A 16,494-nucleotide genomic window follows, 5' to 3' on the forward strand; every position below is an offset into this window, starting at 1 on the left:
GATCATGTGACGTGTTCATCACTCAAACATTCAAACAAACACCAGCTGCTAACATGTAGCGCATGTTCCTCGTGTTTCAATTCAATCTGGGAGCTAATCTTGATATTTTCCTGTGATATTCCCATGATTTGTGTGTATTCCAGTTAAAATTCATGTGGTTGGCAACTTGTTAAGCAAATTACATGATAAGTTTTAGGCCCTCCAGGGCAAAGTCACAATCCCTCACATGATGCCAGCTACTGATTGTTTATTCAGCCTCTCTAAAAAGACAGTATCAACAATTGTATATGGTTGCTAGATTTACAACAGGTTATAAAAGAGATAGCAGGTCAACATTCATGTCTGCTGTGGCTCATCTTCTCTGTGGGTTGTAGCTGATTTTGCTTTCCTCTTTTGCTTTTTTTTGGGTCTTTCAGGTCCAGTAGTTCAACGCCAAAATGGGCCCTCTTCAGAAGAAAGCGAAGCACAGAGGAGGTAAGAATGGAAAAATATTTAAGATAAACGCTAAAATCATTTGAAAATCTCAAATCAATTTCTGACCCCCCTCCCCCAGATGACACTTTTTTTTTTCTTTACTGCCTGAAAAACCTAGTTTTAAACGACATCCTTCACTTATCACAGTCTCCATGGAAACTATATAAAGCCAGCAGCAAAGAACCAGTAGCCACTTTTGGTGGATTGGCCGGTCAGACCAGTCTGACCTTTTGAAATAGACGAGAGCTAACAAAAGGCTTTTGGACAAAAGATGGTGCTGCAGTAAAACACAAAATGAGTTAGTACATTTTTATATATATTTTTAACTTGTAAATCTTTAATGCATCTGGATGATGTTGTTGGTTATATTTCTAATATCATAACTTGACTAATTAGCCCTCTCTGTATGTGGCAGTCAACACTAAGTTTCTGCTACATATTGAAATATTAAAGAGACCCCATTACCACCCTTTTGAGAAGTATTAAAAAAAATTCCTAGCTTTTCATTTACTGGTCTTTTGATTGTCATCTAATCTGTAATAAAAAAAAAAGTGTTATAACTACAGGCGCTGTGGAACTATTCATTAGGCCTGACTTATTAAAACTAACCACAGCTTTAAAGAGCAGTGAAATCCTTGCACTTGATAGGATGATGGAGCAACATCAGATGCAGGCGCACAAGGAGAGGGAGCGGCGGACGTCGGGATCAGGTAAGGTTTAAACAAATAGACTCGCACCTTACTTTATAAACATACACTCTCTCTGATGCTTTCTCTCACACACATGCAAACAAGCTGCCCTGGAGAGCATTATGAAATGACGGCTGCATAACATATGATCCTAGCTACACAAACGTTAGCCCACTTCATCTGTCAATAAACAACCTTGACTGGGAGATAATGGGTATTTGCTCGGTTCAGCTTTTTTTCTAATGAGTGAAGTTATCTCTCTTAGGTCAGGCAAAGCACTCTATACTTCCCAAAGAAAAACAAGTGACCTCATCATTAATGAGTACCAGAGAGTCTGTACTCTAATACAATCAGTTCCTAGAGTTAAGGTTTGTTTTAGTTTTCCCACCGTCAACCACAACTCCCCAGCCTGTGTAACCTTGTGTATTTTTAACCTTGCACACATGTAAATGTTCAAGTCTGCTCTTTAAATACACATACAGACTTAAACATCTGCCCTTGTCCCTGATGTCACCAATAATATCAGTATCCTTCTGTCCCTGCAACATGCTCTACCGCCATCTCTTTCTTCCAGCTACTGTTGGGGGGGAAATGCCATAAGCTTTCTGGTCATGGCTCAGTCATGTTGCATTCTGCTGCTTGTTTTTTTTTATTTTTTATAATATTTTGATTCTTTCTTATTTGCTATTGGCTTCTGCTTTTGGACTGCTCCTAATTTTCTCATCTTTACTTGCTTGGTTGCTCAGTTGCTTTTCATTCTTCTCACATTTTTCTCTTTTCTGTTTTCCTTTGTTTGTTGCCCTCCTCGTCTGCATCTCCTCTTCCTCTCTGTCTTTCTCTGTCTGCCCGTCACAGTCGTATCCACTCTCCAATATAAAGTCTCCACTCCTCCCACCCACCCAGACACTCCTCCTGAGTACAGACAGTACAGAGCTAGCACACTGCCACCGTCCTACGTCCGCGTGGCCTCCTCCTCTCCTCCCTCCTCAACCTCCATCTCTCCCTCTCAGGAGAGAGAGGCGGGGGCTGCTAGGGACAAGGCCCAGCTCTCTTCCCAGCTCTCCACCTCGCTTGCCTCAGCCTTTTCCCCTGTGCAGACTGGGGTGAACACCCAGGGCCGACAAGCCCGTCAGATCCCCTTGTCTCCTCCCACAGCAGTCCGCCACCTTCAGCAACAACAAGACATCATGCTTCCCCCTAAACATGGCACCTGGTCTGCCTCCCACCTGCAGCAAATGTATGCCCAGTGCCCCCCTTCCTCATCCCCTCCAGTAATGATGGCCATGCCGGTGAAGCAGGGTTTGCCCCCGCAGCCGGTCCTCCCAGTAGCTCACCCCCTTCCGCCCGTAAGCTCTAGGATGAAACCCCCTCCTCTTGATCCTAGCGCCATGACAGGCCCTCATCAGTACCCCCAGCACCAGCATTACCCTCACTCCAATGGCCTGCCAGATGATTGCTACTCTCCTCATTCTCAACGTCTTCCACTCACACCACAGTACTGCGAGGCCATCCCTCTGCCTCCTCTGATAAGTCAGACAGCCCCTGGCCCTGGCCCCGCCCCCAGCCACCAGTCCCAATACCAATCCACCTTCCACCCTCAGCAGCATCAGCAACATCAACAGCAGCAGCAGCAGGTGTACCACCAGCAGGCCCAGACCCCCGCCACATCTTCCTCCTCCTCCTCCTCCTCGCCCCCTTCTTACACTGCCATGTCTGACGGGGGCTCGCCCAAGAAGACCCCCTCCCCTGTCCCCCAGCCGGCCCCCATGGCCAACAGCAGTAAGTATGAGGAGGAGAGAGGAGGAGGTAGTCTCTCAGCAGAGGGACGATACATGTGTTTAGAGTGTGTGGGATTGTGTGTGTGTAGGGTGGGTCATACGTGCAAGGCAGTGTATTTGGATTCTAATGAATGCGCCACACTTGCACAGGTATGCAGCAACATGAAATAAAGAAAGAAATGTGTCAAATGCATGCAATACATAAGCACACATCCTTAGTAAACATACTCAGCTTAATCTATATCCCTGTCATGCCAGTGGGGTAAACCCCACAGTTCTGTGCAAGCGTTTTATGCAACAAAAGGGTTTGGCCTGTGAATACCAGTTCGCCTTAACGCACAGTTTCTCTGGTTATATTGCAGCTGGGCTTCTACAAGCATATTGGAGAACTTCCCACAATTCAGTTCTGGACCTAACTTGTGTCCGTCGTTTGTAATCTGTTGCAGAACGCTTTGTTCTTCTTTTCTATGAGGATAGTTCTTGATGATCTGATTCTTTCTGAAATCTAAAACCTGAATCAGAATCTTTTCTTAAACATAAACAAGTTGTTCTGTTGCCTCATTGATATCAAACTGCAGCCGTAGGCTAAAAGATACAATAAAACGATAAGCTGACGAGGTTTAACAAATATGAGACTTTTGTCTCAAGTAGGACCTGAATCCCAGTCTCCAGAGAAAAATACCTGTTTTTCCACATTGTGGGCTTTGTCAGTCTATGTTCTATGTTCCAACATGGCTGTCTACCAGAAAGGTGTGAAGGAAAACTTCTCCCACTACTTAGATAGGCATGCATTACCACAACAGGGCACCAAGGACAAAAACACATTACAATTTTTTCTTTTATTTTACGAATTAAAGATAAATGAATAGATAAAACTCAAGCTATTGAGAATATAAACAGGTCATGAGTAAAGTTTAAACATCAAGAATTAGGTTGAAAGACTCATTAAATAGAAATGACAAGTATAGATTTGGCATACAGTTAAAAGTCGAAATGTCAAGATATTCCGAGTTTAAATCAAACCAGCGTTAGTGTAGTGAAAAGGTTCTTCAGATGGCCTTCATGCAACCCTCCAAGGGAAAAAAAAAACCTAAATCTGCCCATACAGACATTGACGAAGCTGTAATTTTGCTCCTCCCAGGTCCCCCTGTCTCTGCAGGTCACCCATCTGTGCTTTCTGTTGCACCTCCTCCAGCTGCAGCTCCACCACCCATGGCTGGTCCTCCAGCCCCACCGCCACCCCCGGGCCCACCACCCCCGGGCCCACCACCCCCAATGTCAGTGCCCCCACCCATGCCCCCTCCACTCCCCATTGGTGGAGGGCCTCCCGGGGGCCCTCCTGGGGTCCAGCACCAACCCTCAGGACTGGCTGCAGCACTGGCTGGAGCTAAACTACGGAAAGTACATAGGGTGAGACTCATTTAATTCTTTCTAAGGAGCTTTTGATCCAGTCCTTCAGTGGCAGCTGTGTCAGTAACTAATTACTGAGGCCAGATTTGTTTTTTTAATTAGAGGGGGTCCAGATACCCTGACAGCAAAACCTTGAAACCTGTTTTATAATGTTTTCTTCAGGATGAGAGCAGCCCACCTGGGTCTGGTGGCAAAAGTGACTCCAACCGGTCCAGTGGTGGCAGCGGGGGTGGTGGGGAGGGACTGATGCAGGAGATGAATGCCTTACTAGCTCGCAGGTAGAACAGCTTTCACACCATAACCAAATTACTTTACATGGGGAAAACACCTTTTTTATTTGTATTTACATACAGTAAATCTTATCGGAAACAGGAAATTTTATCCATGCAGCGACTTGCCTGCACTAACATGATATGTATTTCATTATTGCTGATGTCCTCTTACCCTCCTTCTCTCTGTCTCAGACGAAAAGCTTCAGAGAAACCCGATGAAGTAAGTCTTGTGACCTAAAGTTGGGAAAGTCAACCAGTTTGACTTCTTGTCAGGAGTTAGATGAGAAGATCAATACTGATCACGTTTCTATCTGCTAAATATGAAGCTTTAGCCAAGAGAACTAGCTAAATTTGAGCCATACTTACAGAGAAGCTATTTTTGATAACAATCGTGAACGTATCGTATTTTCGCAGGATGACTCAAGTGGTCGTGGGCTGGGCCAGCAGAACTCAACAGGTAAAGAAAAACTTCATATAGAACTTCACATAACTTTCATAAAACTAAACCCACAGGATTTAAAAATGCACCACTCTTGTTTTATCTGTTCACAGTTGTAAAAAAGACAGGGAAATTACTTCTTTTTTTTTCATGTTTCTGTGCCATGTCACAATTTAGAAAACCACAGAGAAACAGAGCAACCGGTGTGGTGGAGTCCAGCCTTTGCAGAAGAAATGTTAACAAGTGAGGCGCGATAATCACAATGTTTATAAGAAGTGGACGTAACCACGGCAATGCCTGAAAGTCGCCATCTTGGTCTTTTTCAAGCCACAGGTGACCATATTTGGACAAAAATGGCACTGGGGGTGATACTTAAACCCAATTGGGAAAAAACGTCTAATAATTGTCAAAACAATCTTCATCCCACTGATCTCAAGGAATAGATCTTGCTAGTGAAATCATACTTCCTTATGGAAATATTTACTTAATGTCAGAAGCTCTGGAGCTAGTGCCCAGTGGCCGTCAGTGGAACCGCATTTTAAATACTTCCTCTTTAGTGGGCAAATTGGAAAATGGGTTAAGGGGAATGGTCTTGTTTTATATATAATCTATGAGTACAATTAAGTATGAAAATAATATAAAAGATACATGTGATGGTGTGATACATGGTGAACTCTGAATACGAACTGTGAAATTTTTTAGGATAAATAGCTCATTATAAATTCATGTTACTCTACACAGAGCAGCATTTTAACGTATTTCTGCAGTTGGTCCTCCTTAATGCTGCATAGCTGTCGAGCAGATTTAAATAAAGCGTTTCAGATGCTCTTGATTTAAAAAAAAACAAACAAAAAAAAAAAAAAACCTCATCAGGCAGATTTCCATGAAAGGGTTTGGGGATGACTAAACTAAGCAGTGCTGTGTCATCATGAGGTTGCAGAAGGGGCCACATTAGACATGCTTGGGATAAACTTAGTGGTGGTTGTTAAATGAAAACCTCAATGGTACCAGGAGAAAAATTTCAAAAGCTCTTCGAGACTTATTTCAGGTGTGCACACAGTAATTTTTTAATAACAAGGAGCATTGGCCGTGTTTTTATTCTAAAAGTTGAAACATTCGTGTGATCACTCATGTTAGTAATCTCAAAAGGCACTTCTGTCTACCCATCTAACAAAAGCAGGTAGAAAAACCACTATTGAACAAGAACAAGAATATATTTACAAAATTTAGCTTGTTTTTGGGTTTTTTCCAACAATAATGGAAGCAAGACTATTTTAACTTAAACAGAAGTGTATGCGGTCCAAGTTGATGAGTCTGACCGTCAAGAAGGAAGACATGCACATATTTAAGTGACATTTTCCAATTTATCAATATTGGAAACAACAGAATGTGTATGGTTTGGAAACAAGTATTATTATATACTGAAATGAATTTGTTTCAGAAATCTTTTTTTTTGTCAAGATGAGTGGTGTGTTTTTAAATCCAGCGCGTGTGCATGTTTTTTTTACGATATCCCATAATCTGTGTTACTGCTCACAGTCGTTTTACTGCTTATAATTTATTCTGCACTTCATGCTAGATGCTGTGAAGAAGCCTTGGGAACGATCCAACTCTGCAGACAAGTCCTCACTGGTGTCCAGGTCTGCAGATAAGAGGAGTTAAAGCAGTGTGGTCTGAATATAAAATGGTTACTGTGGGAGGGGGCAGTGCTCATGTCACATATTGGTTGGGGTCAGGGTGTTCTCTCAGGCAAGGACAACAACAGAAGACGTCTGTGTAAATCTAAGACGGTGTGATTGATAGAGATTGGGCTCGGGCCACTTATGCACAAAACGTAATCAGAAAATATAAGAATATACACCAATCTACTGTCTTTGGGAATTCTTTCTACACTGCGGTGTAATATGTTTCTATGCTGTTCCTGTTGATAAATTCCCTTAAGACGCCGCCCATACGAGTCCGACAACTCTGGCCTTTTCTCCACAACATTACCAAGCCAGGAGTGAGCCTGTATTTAGAATGTATCTGTAACACTGTTACAGCAATGAAATGTTAATCATTAGAACAGTTAGTTTAACAAAGATAAACTCTGTTTGATCACTGAAAAGGAACTCATTGGTATTTCTAATGGCTTTGTTCTTTTGTTTTTCAGAGTGAGACCCATTGGCAGCACTAGTGAAGCCGACACAGAATTCGACAGGATGAAGCAGGTTGGTTTAATTCTCAGCTGGGGTTCGTTGCATAAAGGATTTAATGTTTATTTGGTTTTTTTAGACTTTGTTGACTTCTGTGGACCGTTTAGTTGGAGAGAAACTCATAAACTTCTACTGTTTGTTGATCTGCAGGAAATTTTGGATGAAGTTGTTCGTGAGTTGCATAAGGTGAAAGACGAAATCATTAACGGTAAGCAATGCCTCCTCATACCAGAACCGTCCAGAACGGTCCGTTCCAATAAAATATATCTCTATTCAAATTCCTACTTAACTGACTCTAACCATTTGCCTGGCTGAGAGTGAATGTAGAACAATGTAGTGCAGATATTCTCTTATTCTCAAAAGCCTCTTTCTTATGCTGCAGCCATCAGACAAGAAATCGGCAGAATCAGTACATCCTAATCTCATCTGAGCATGCAGATGGAGGAGCAGGAGGAGAGCGACAGGAGGAGCTGGAGGAGGATGGACACGCAGATGCACAGACACGAGGACCGGGGGAATGTTCTCTCAATGTTTCTGTGACCTTGAGATGCCGCGATGCGAGTTGCAGAGACGTTGTGCCAACATTTAAGTCTGCTGGACAGCAAAAGTGAGAAAGAAAGAAATGGACATAAGAGAGCAGGGATTTAATGACAAGGAAGAGCAGAAGAAACAGAGGGACTGATGTTCTGAGGAACTTAAATAGAAGATGAAACGCGAACTAAATCATAAAGTGGGGAATGAACAGACATTTGTTCTGAGTTTGGTGTTGTGGTCCTCTCTGTGCACCTAGACTCAGTCAGCCCAGTGTTGCAGCTCTTTGTTCTCTGTTCAGTCCAAGTCTTAAGAAGAAACTATTTTTGTTTTCTAAGTTTTTACTGTTTTATTATTTAAAAACTGTGGTGATAATAATGATGCTGTTGATGACAATGAGTATTTTATTGATATTATAGAGGGAAAAAGGAATCTTGCACACCATTTATGTCAGCCTTTTCTATTTTCTATTACTTTTGTTTAGTTTATCCCTAACTATTTCATGATAACAAGCACAATATGGGCATACTGGTGCTGCTTACCCACTTGCCCACAACTGGCATATTTAAAAAAAAAAAAAAGAAAAGAAAAAAGGAAAAAAAATCATTTTTTATAACCTTGCTCATACTGGTGTTGTGTGTCTAACCTTCAATTAGCTGCTTCAGTTACCTCTTACCTCTCATATCCAAGACATAACACTTTTTTTAAACAGGAAATCAGACTGCACGCCATACAGTCTGTTCCACAACTCCAGTGTGACCAAGGCACACGTTGCACTCTACCTGTCCAGATGTGTGCGATCATTAAAACCTGGGGTTCATTCACAAAACAGGCTGATAACTGTAAATGTGCCACCTGGTCGTACCTACATATGAAACAATGTAGTATTATCTATTCGTCATCCTATGCTTTGTGAATCTCCCAAGTATGCATGAAACCCTTTCTCTATGGATTCATTTTTTATTTGGTTTGAAAATAATGAAAAACACATAAAATGGTGGTACATTTATTATAGTGGTTTGTTTCTATGAGAGGTCCCCTTTCTATATATGAGATGTTGAGCCTGATAATGGTAGCAATGTGGGTGGGGTGGGGGTGAAAAATGGTTGCTCTGGCAATATGGAGATCCTACCTAGAGAGGAATGTACTGAAGGTTAAATGTAGGCCTTTGTGATGGTAGCTAAATGTGTCTTTGCAGAAAGGATTTGGATGAATATCAGTTGTTGCATTCTATCCACTCTGTCCGCTCTCAACTACGTTCTGATTTAAAAGCTGGAAGTAAATTCATTCAAACCAAAACATCACAGGTTGTGTCAACTGTCTCTGCCATTTGTTTATAATATGGTACAATCATTTGAATAGAAATGACAGGAGCAAAATCATACTTATTACAAAAGACAATATTACAGCCACTGATACACGAACCACCGTCAATCCAGCGGTCCACTGGGAAACCTTGGATCCTGACACTCAGCAGCCAAACCCCAATAGGACAATGTGCCCTGCCATGCTGAACAAAAAAGCTGCTCGGTAAAGGCACAATAAGCATGGCAAAGAGCCTGAGGCATTTATATGGTCTGCATACCATACTACTCTGACTATGGTTGTGTGAGAACAAACCGAGCCTTAAAGTTAGGAGAAGGCAAGGCAAGGCAAGGCAATTTTATTTATAGAGCACAATTCATACACAGGGCAATTCAAAGTGCTTTACAGCTACATAAAATCACAAGAAGGCAATAAAACCATTAAAAAGGAATAAAAAAAATAAAAGAAAGAAATTAAAAAAGAAAGAAATTTAAAACCCATTAAAATAATCATTTCGTAATTAAAAAGTGAAGAGTACAGATAAAATACTTTCAGGTGTCATATGCACAGCTAAATAGAACTGTTTTCAGCCTGGATTTAAACATTATCAGAGTTGAGGCCTGTCTCACATCTTCTGGAAGGCTGTTTCAGATTTTAGGAGAATAAAACTGAAACGCAGCCTCACCTTGTTTAGTCCTGACTCTGGGCACCAGCAGGAGACCCCTTCCTGAGGTTCTCAGAGCCCGAGTTGGTTCATATGGCTCTAACATGTCAGAGATGTACTTTGGCGCTTGACCGTGAAGAGACTTGTACACAAGCAGAGCTGTTTTAAAGTCTATTCTCTGAGCGACAGGAAGCCAGTGCAGAGACCTGAGCACTGGACTAATATGGTCGTATTTCCAGGTTCTAGTCAGGACTCGAGCAGCAGCGTTCTGGATGTACTGCAGCTGTCTTACAGCCCGTTTAGAGAGCCCAGTGAGCAGGCCGTTACAGTAGTCTAACCTGCTGGAGACAAACGCATGGATCAGTCTTTCTAAGTCTGGTTTAGACACTATTCCTTTGATTCTGGCAATGTTTTTTAGATGGTAAAAAGCTGCTAATGTTACTGATTTAATGTGGCTGTTAAAGTTCAGGTCTGAGTCCAATATTACCCCGAGATTTCTAACTTGATAGTTGGGTTTTAGAGAGAGAGTCTCAAGGTGACTGATAACACTTTCTCTTTGTTTCTGTGGGCCACACACAATGATTTCAGTTTTGTCTGAGTTTAGCTGGAGGAAATTGTTTTGCATCCACACACTGATCTGTTCCATGCAGTGACACAATGTATCTACAGGCCCGTGTTCTCCTGCCGTCAGTGACACGTAGATCTGAGTGTCATCTGCATAATTGTGGTAGGACACATTATAGCTGAGTATTAGCTGGCCTAGTGGAAGCATGTACAGATTGAACAATACGGGTCCCAGGATTGACCCCTGGGGAACTCCACAGGTCATAGCCATTTGGTCTGAGGCACAGTTACCAATTTCAACAAAATATTTCCTGTCCTCCAGATAGGACTTGAACCAGTTTAAAGCATGACCAGAGATTCCCACCCAGTCTTCTAACCTCTGTAATAAGATCGCATGGTCAACTGTGTCAAAGGCAGCACTCAGGTCCAGCAGAACTAAGACTGTGACTCTACTTGCATCTGTGTTCAGGCGGATGTCATTTGTCACCTTGATCAGAGCTGTCTCAGTGCTGTGGTGGGGCCTAAAGCCTGATTGGAGAGTATCAAAGGCATTGTTAGACAGGAGAAAGTCACTAAGCTGTTGGTATACAACTTTTTCTAGGACTTTGCCTAAGAATGGCAGGTTTGATATGGGCCGGTAGTTGTTCAGTACTGTGGCATCAAGATGGCTCTTCTTTAGAAGAGGCTTAATGACAGCAGTTTTTAAGGCCTTTGGAAATGTTCCAGTCTGGAGTGAGATGTTGACTAGATGAGCAAGTTGTGGTAACAAACTGCTCAGCACAGACTTTAGGAATCTAGTGGGCAACTCATCAAGGCAGCACGTTGATGAACTCAGACTGCAGATGGTCTCTTCGACTGTTTTGTCAGTAACAGGTGTGAAATGTGTCAGCTCTAGGTGTCTAGTTGGCTGCAGAGTAGTTATTTGTGTTGTGGAAATTATTGCATTTTTAATGCCTTGAACTTTGTCATTAAAGAATATTGCAAACTCATTACACTTGGATGTAGAAATGAGTTCTAAAGGCAGTGAAACCAGAGGGTTTGTTAATCTGTTTACTGTAGCAAACAGGACACGAGAGTTGTTACTGCAGTTTTTGATGATTTCAGAAAAATAACTCTCCCTTGTTCTACACAAAGTCTGGTTGAACACACATAGCTTTTCTTTGTAAGTCTCATAATGAACCATGGAGCTTTGACTTGCGCCATTTCCGTTCGGCTCTCCGGCACTCCCTTTTCTGTGCCCTGACCGACTCTTCTTTCCTCCATGGCGCCCTTTGCCTACTTTTGTAGCGTTATTGGTTATCAAATATAAGGATTTATCTTAAACCTCGAATTAAGGGCACCACCTACCTATAATTTACTTTAAGTGACAGTCAGGTAGGAAAACTGTTAAAATATTACGATTCTGGTATGTTAAATTAATAATCAATTTAATAATCAATTAATAATCAATTAATAATCAGTCTCATATCTCGCTATTTTCGTGAAGTTCTCGTTTGGTTGGACAGACATTACGTAAAGAAAGCATACGACACAATCTGTGATTATAACATATATATAGATATATGAACTATTTATTAAAATGATATGACCAAAACATGAACCTTTAAAACAAACAGGAGATGTATTGAATATGGGTGATTATATAAAACACTTAGTGAATGGAAAATAAACTATGGGGAATGGAGAGATACTGGATGTATTCAAATAGTTTAGGTTGGCTGACTATTTGACGCTAAATACTGACATTTCGGATTAATGTATCATTCTGTGAAAGCCTCGAGACATCCATCGAACCCACTTTAAGGTGAAAACGGGTCGGTCTTACTGTGCTGAAGTTCTGCTTAGTCAGCTCGGAACACGGCAGCGGCCACGCGGGATCCGAGGGGATTTCTCTTCCGCTCTCTGGGCCTTCCTGGTTGTGGTGGCTGACTTTAGCGGACTTCTCAGTTGCTTCTTTCACTGGGAAACGGGAACGATGGTGCAGAGGGCTGTGGTTAGATGATCGAATCTTCTGAGTGTCAGTGGGTCCGTTGCTTCTCTGATGAAGTGAACTTAAGTTCACAGAAGATTAATAAAAGGTTGCTTGAGTTGGTTTTCTGGGTAGGAAAACTTCATTCTGTTCTTATCTTTGTTCGGGTCTTTTCTTTCTCGTCTCCGGGGTCTCACTGGGTTCTGGAGGGCTTCCTTCCGGTCGTCCTCTGCATCGCTCATCCTCACGTCCTTCCGCTCTCTCCTGAGATCATGGGAAAACTCCCAAACTCTGGTGAGCTCTTCTCTTCTGCTCAAACCATCTCCAAATCTCTCTGAGCAACTGTTCTCTGCTCAAATCTCCTTCTGAAACTCTGGGTTGAAACTCTTCTGGAACAAGTGGCATGAAGCCAGAAACAAGACGCCTGAAGCGAGAAAACGAGAGGCAGAGAGGGATGTGTTTTTCGCGGGCTCCGGGTTTTGACTCTCGGAGGCGGGGCGTGACGTAAGCTTACACTACTCTTTCAGCCAATGATATGCCTGAACTGTTGTGAATGTCTGCCTGGGTGTCTGTGTAAGGTGATCTGTTTTATGTGGGGATTTCTGGATGAGACAAAGAAACTCTTATTTCTCCATTACTCCGTCTCATAGAACATTTGTCTCGGTGATTCTGAAAACACCACATCTTGTTAAGATATGCAGATTAAAGATATAACATAGACTTGCAATATAAAGACATCAAAATAACACACAACGTAATTGATGATTATGACTTTCAAAATTCAGATGAATATCTATGAAATCGTGACATATGAATAGTGAACCACACAATGTTACTTTTCTGTGTTAACAATGGGGATACCAAACAAATACCAAATAGATACCGAAGGGACATCGTTAGAAGTTAATAGTTGCATATCTCTTGTCCATTTTACTGAGTCCTCGGGGATTTAAATGTTCAACTAATCAACACTGCAGACCACTAGGGGGCAATGTGGTTCCATCAGGCAGGTTGGGCATTTTCAACCAAGATCAGTTCTTTGTCAATATTTAAGCCAGAATCGTACAAATTGTCTCTATATGCGTCTTGTGATCAAGCTGGAAACCTGAAAGAAATTGTATACGGTTATCAAACACATTTAATATAGTTTTAAGATTCGACTAAAAGTGAGTCTTAGTGAAGTCTTGACTGTAGCCATCTGGTCTCTTTCTCTGGTGGGAAAGGGTGTTAAAATGCCAACCGCGATTTATGATGAAGATAAGATATTGAGGTCTCCAACATTTCCAACAGAAAGGTTCTTTGTTCATTCGAGTTTATCCCAATTTATGGAGAGCGTCTGTTGCGAGTTCGACTCCCCAAAAGCTCTTAAGAGGGTAGAAGGTTAACGTAAATTAGGCAGTTTCTGTCTCTTTTTCCTTTGTGGAAAGAAAATGAAGATCTGGTTTATATCCACATACGTAAACATCCCCCACAGGAATGTTGGTTTTGTCAAAGTTTGAAAAACTCTTAATCCACACGGCACTGTGACTGCTACAATTTTAACCATTCTAACCTTGACAGGAGCAATGGTATCCAAAACATTTAAGAGACTTGATGTGTAAGAGTTCAACAGATCATCAACATCAGAACACAGGATGTTCTCAAACCTAATCATTTCCATAAACTGTGTCCCTGTTCTGTCATTTATGAGTCTTCCCCGAACAACTGCAGACCCAGCTGGTGTTTTGGGTAAAGTAGATAGGTCGAAGAAAACACAGAAATGATCAGATAAAGCAACATCAACGACATTCACGTTTTAAATAACAACACCCCTTGAAATGAGCACATCTAGAGTGTGCCCTCTGTTGTGGGTGGGCTCAGTCACATGCTGAGTTAGACCAAACATTTCAAGGACAGCAGTGAGCTCTTTAGCTTCCTTGTTATGCGCTACGTCCACATGCACATTCAAGTCCCCTGTTATGACTAAACAGTCAAAAGCAGTGCACACAATTGAAAGTAGTTCAGTAAAATCATCAATAAAACAATTCTGTGGTGGTTTGTAAATGGTGATGTAAAGTAAGGAAGATTGTTTTATCTCCATTTTGAATGACACATACTCAAATGATGAAAAAAACCCAAATGACAACTTGTGGGTGGGTATATTGTCCCTGAACATGGCACAAACACCCCCACCCCTCTGGTTTTCTCGTGTTTCAGACACAAAATTGCTGTGTTTTTGTCGAGCCACGTCTCAGTTAAAAACATAAAATCAAGATTGTGAGAGGAAATAAAACTATTAATTAAGAATGATTTGTTACTTAAAGATCTGACATTGAGTACTGCGTGTTTGAGATTAGTTATAGTTGAACTGGATGCTGTGTTCTTGCAAGGACATGGATAAGATTTCTCCGATTGGACTGTCTGATTGTCCCTCTCTTCACTCCATCCTTGGACCTCTGGTTGAGATGGTGTTTACCAACACAGAGGCCCTTAGTGTCCTAGACAACAGCATTGACGCTGTTGGAAATGACAGCTGTGGGCACCGGTGGTGGGGGCCAAGCTGGGGGGGCTTTGGTCGATGGAGTAGGCTGGGGAGGGAGAGGGGCTCGATGCTTCTTTGAGGATAGAATTCTTGATCTTGCCATGTTTGGCGTGAGAGGAACCATTTTAATCCCCGATTTCACCAAGCTTTCAAGATGATCAGGAAATCTCCTGGGTGACGGTGGAGAAGAGAACGATGGTGAAACATCTCTGGAGGGTGTAGATGCAGCAGGTGGGTCCCAGGCCTGTGGTGAGGCCCGTGGTGAAGGCGATGGTGGAGCTGCTGAATCCTGTGTTCGGGATGCTGGAGGTGCTGCTGTGGCTGCTGTGGCTGAATCCTTTGCTGGGTCCTTGGGTGGCGAGGCAGGAGCTCTTCTCTGGCTCGTCTTCTCTCTCTGCGGCAGCACAGGACCTGGTCCTGGTCCTGGTCCTGGTCCTGGCCCTGGCCCTTTCTGATGCCTCAGAGCGTGGAGAAGATTATCCGTCAGTCGTCTCACTCCACCTCTGTTCAGGTGTGGGCCTTTTCTTTGAAAGAAATCATCTCTTTGCCAGAAAAGATTAAAGTTCTCGATGAAATGAGGTCCTGTGGACTCACAGACTTTGGACAGCCACGTGTTCAACTGAAGCAGCCGGCTGAATTTGTTGATCCTCCTATCGATGTTTGGGAGAGGTCCACTTATGAATGTTGGTATTGTCACTTTATCAAGACTCTCAAACAGTTTCTCAAAGTCTTTTTTTAAGATTTCAGACTGATTCTCTCTGATGTCCACTGCACCCACGTGCACAATCAGCTGTTTCACCCCTTGGTGTTTTGCCAGTACCTCTGGTAGTAATCTTCTGATGTCAGAGACAGTGGCACTTGGATAGCTGCATGTAACCATTCTGTTTATGTTTATATTAGATATGGCTCCGTCTCCAAGCACAAGAGTATCTTTGACCTTGACACTCGGCACAGTTTCTCTGTCCATCTGCTTCTTTGTACCGTCTCTCTGTCTGTTACACTCACATTTGGCTCTGACAGTGGTAAAAATCTGTTTGTTAACTTTATTCCGGGTGATGTTACATATTTTCTGTTGATACCAACAGTTTGACGATTCTTCGGCTTTGCACCAAGTCCATCATACGTGCCTTTACAGAGTCTTGGAAAACACACAGTATCATTTAGCTTTAAGTTGGAGGTAGCAGTTTTTTTCACCCTTTCCTTTGGAAGTAAATGTGGACTTCTTACCACTGGATTCCATTGGGAGCATTTCATGAAGTCCCATTTCAGTTTCTAAGGCAAAAATCCTTACTTGTAGCGCCCAAATTTCTTGTTGATATATCCGACAGCTTTCACGGGGCATGTTGAAAGGATTGTAGTCGCTGGCTCGTCAGATAAGATGTAAAAAGTATAAAAATGATTTTAAAAAGTCTTGGTTTACTTAAAAGAAAAAGAATAAAATTATATCCAAGACTTGTGGAAAGAAGTAAAATGATTTAAAAGCAAATAAAGCGATAAGCAGCAGGAGGAAGCAGAGACACGTCTGCACTCTTCAGAAGCAGGAAGCACACCCAAGAAGAGAACCCAAACATCCTGGTGCTGGACACTGCAGAACACCTACAGAGATCCCATGTCCTGACAGGTCACAGCTCTTTTCGAGGCATGTTAGCAACATTTTGTGACTGATTAGCGAACATTAAACTG

At 42.2% G+C, this 16,494-nt stretch overlaps 1 protein-coding gene across 6 annotated transcripts in view; it reads left to right on the forward strand.

Moving 5' to 3' along the window:
* Positions 1 to 9,098, forward strand: part of evla (Enah/Vasp-like a) — a 35,750-nt gene extending 26,652 nt beyond the window's left edge. For 4 of the 6 annotated variants that reach the window (XM_075448031.1, XM_075448030.1, XM_075448028.1 and 1 more), the window contains 11 exons: positions 417 to 474; positions 1,123 to 1,184; positions 2,019 to 2,942; positions 4,083 to 4,351; positions 4,514 to 4,629; positions 4,816 to 4,843; positions 5,038 to 5,080; positions 6,642 to 6,702; positions 7,215 to 7,272; positions 7,408 to 7,465; positions 7,640 to 9,098. In XM_075448031.1, coding sequence (XP_075304146.1) covers positions 417 to 474; positions 1,123 to 1,184; positions 2,019 to 2,942; positions 4,083 to 4,351; positions 4,514 to 4,629; positions 4,816 to 4,843; positions 5,038 to 5,080; positions 6,642 to 6,702; positions 7,215 to 7,272; positions 7,408 to 7,465; positions 7,640 to 7,677 — 1,715 coding nt within the window. In that variant the 3' untranslated portion in view covers positions 7,678 to 9,098. The remainder of the gene's footprint in view (positions 1 to 416; positions 475 to 1,122; positions 1,185 to 2,018; positions 2,943 to 4,082; positions 4,352 to 4,513; positions 4,630 to 4,815; positions 4,844 to 5,037; positions 5,081 to 6,641; positions 6,703 to 7,214; positions 7,273 to 7,407; positions 7,466 to 7,639) is intronic. The other 2 variants (XM_075448029.1, XM_075448033.1) reach the window with 2 other exon arrangements.
* The last annotated feature ends 7,396 nt before the right edge of the window (positions 9,099 to 16,494 follow it).

This window comes from Odontesthes bonariensis, chromosome 17 (genome assembly GCF_027942865.1).
Source record: "Odontesthes bonariensis isolate fOdoBon6 chromosome 17, fOdoBon6.hap1, whole genome shotgun sequence".
Lineage (NCBI taxonomy): Eukaryota > Metazoa > Chordata > Actinopteri > Atheriniformes > Atherinopsidae > Odontesthes > Odontesthes bonariensis.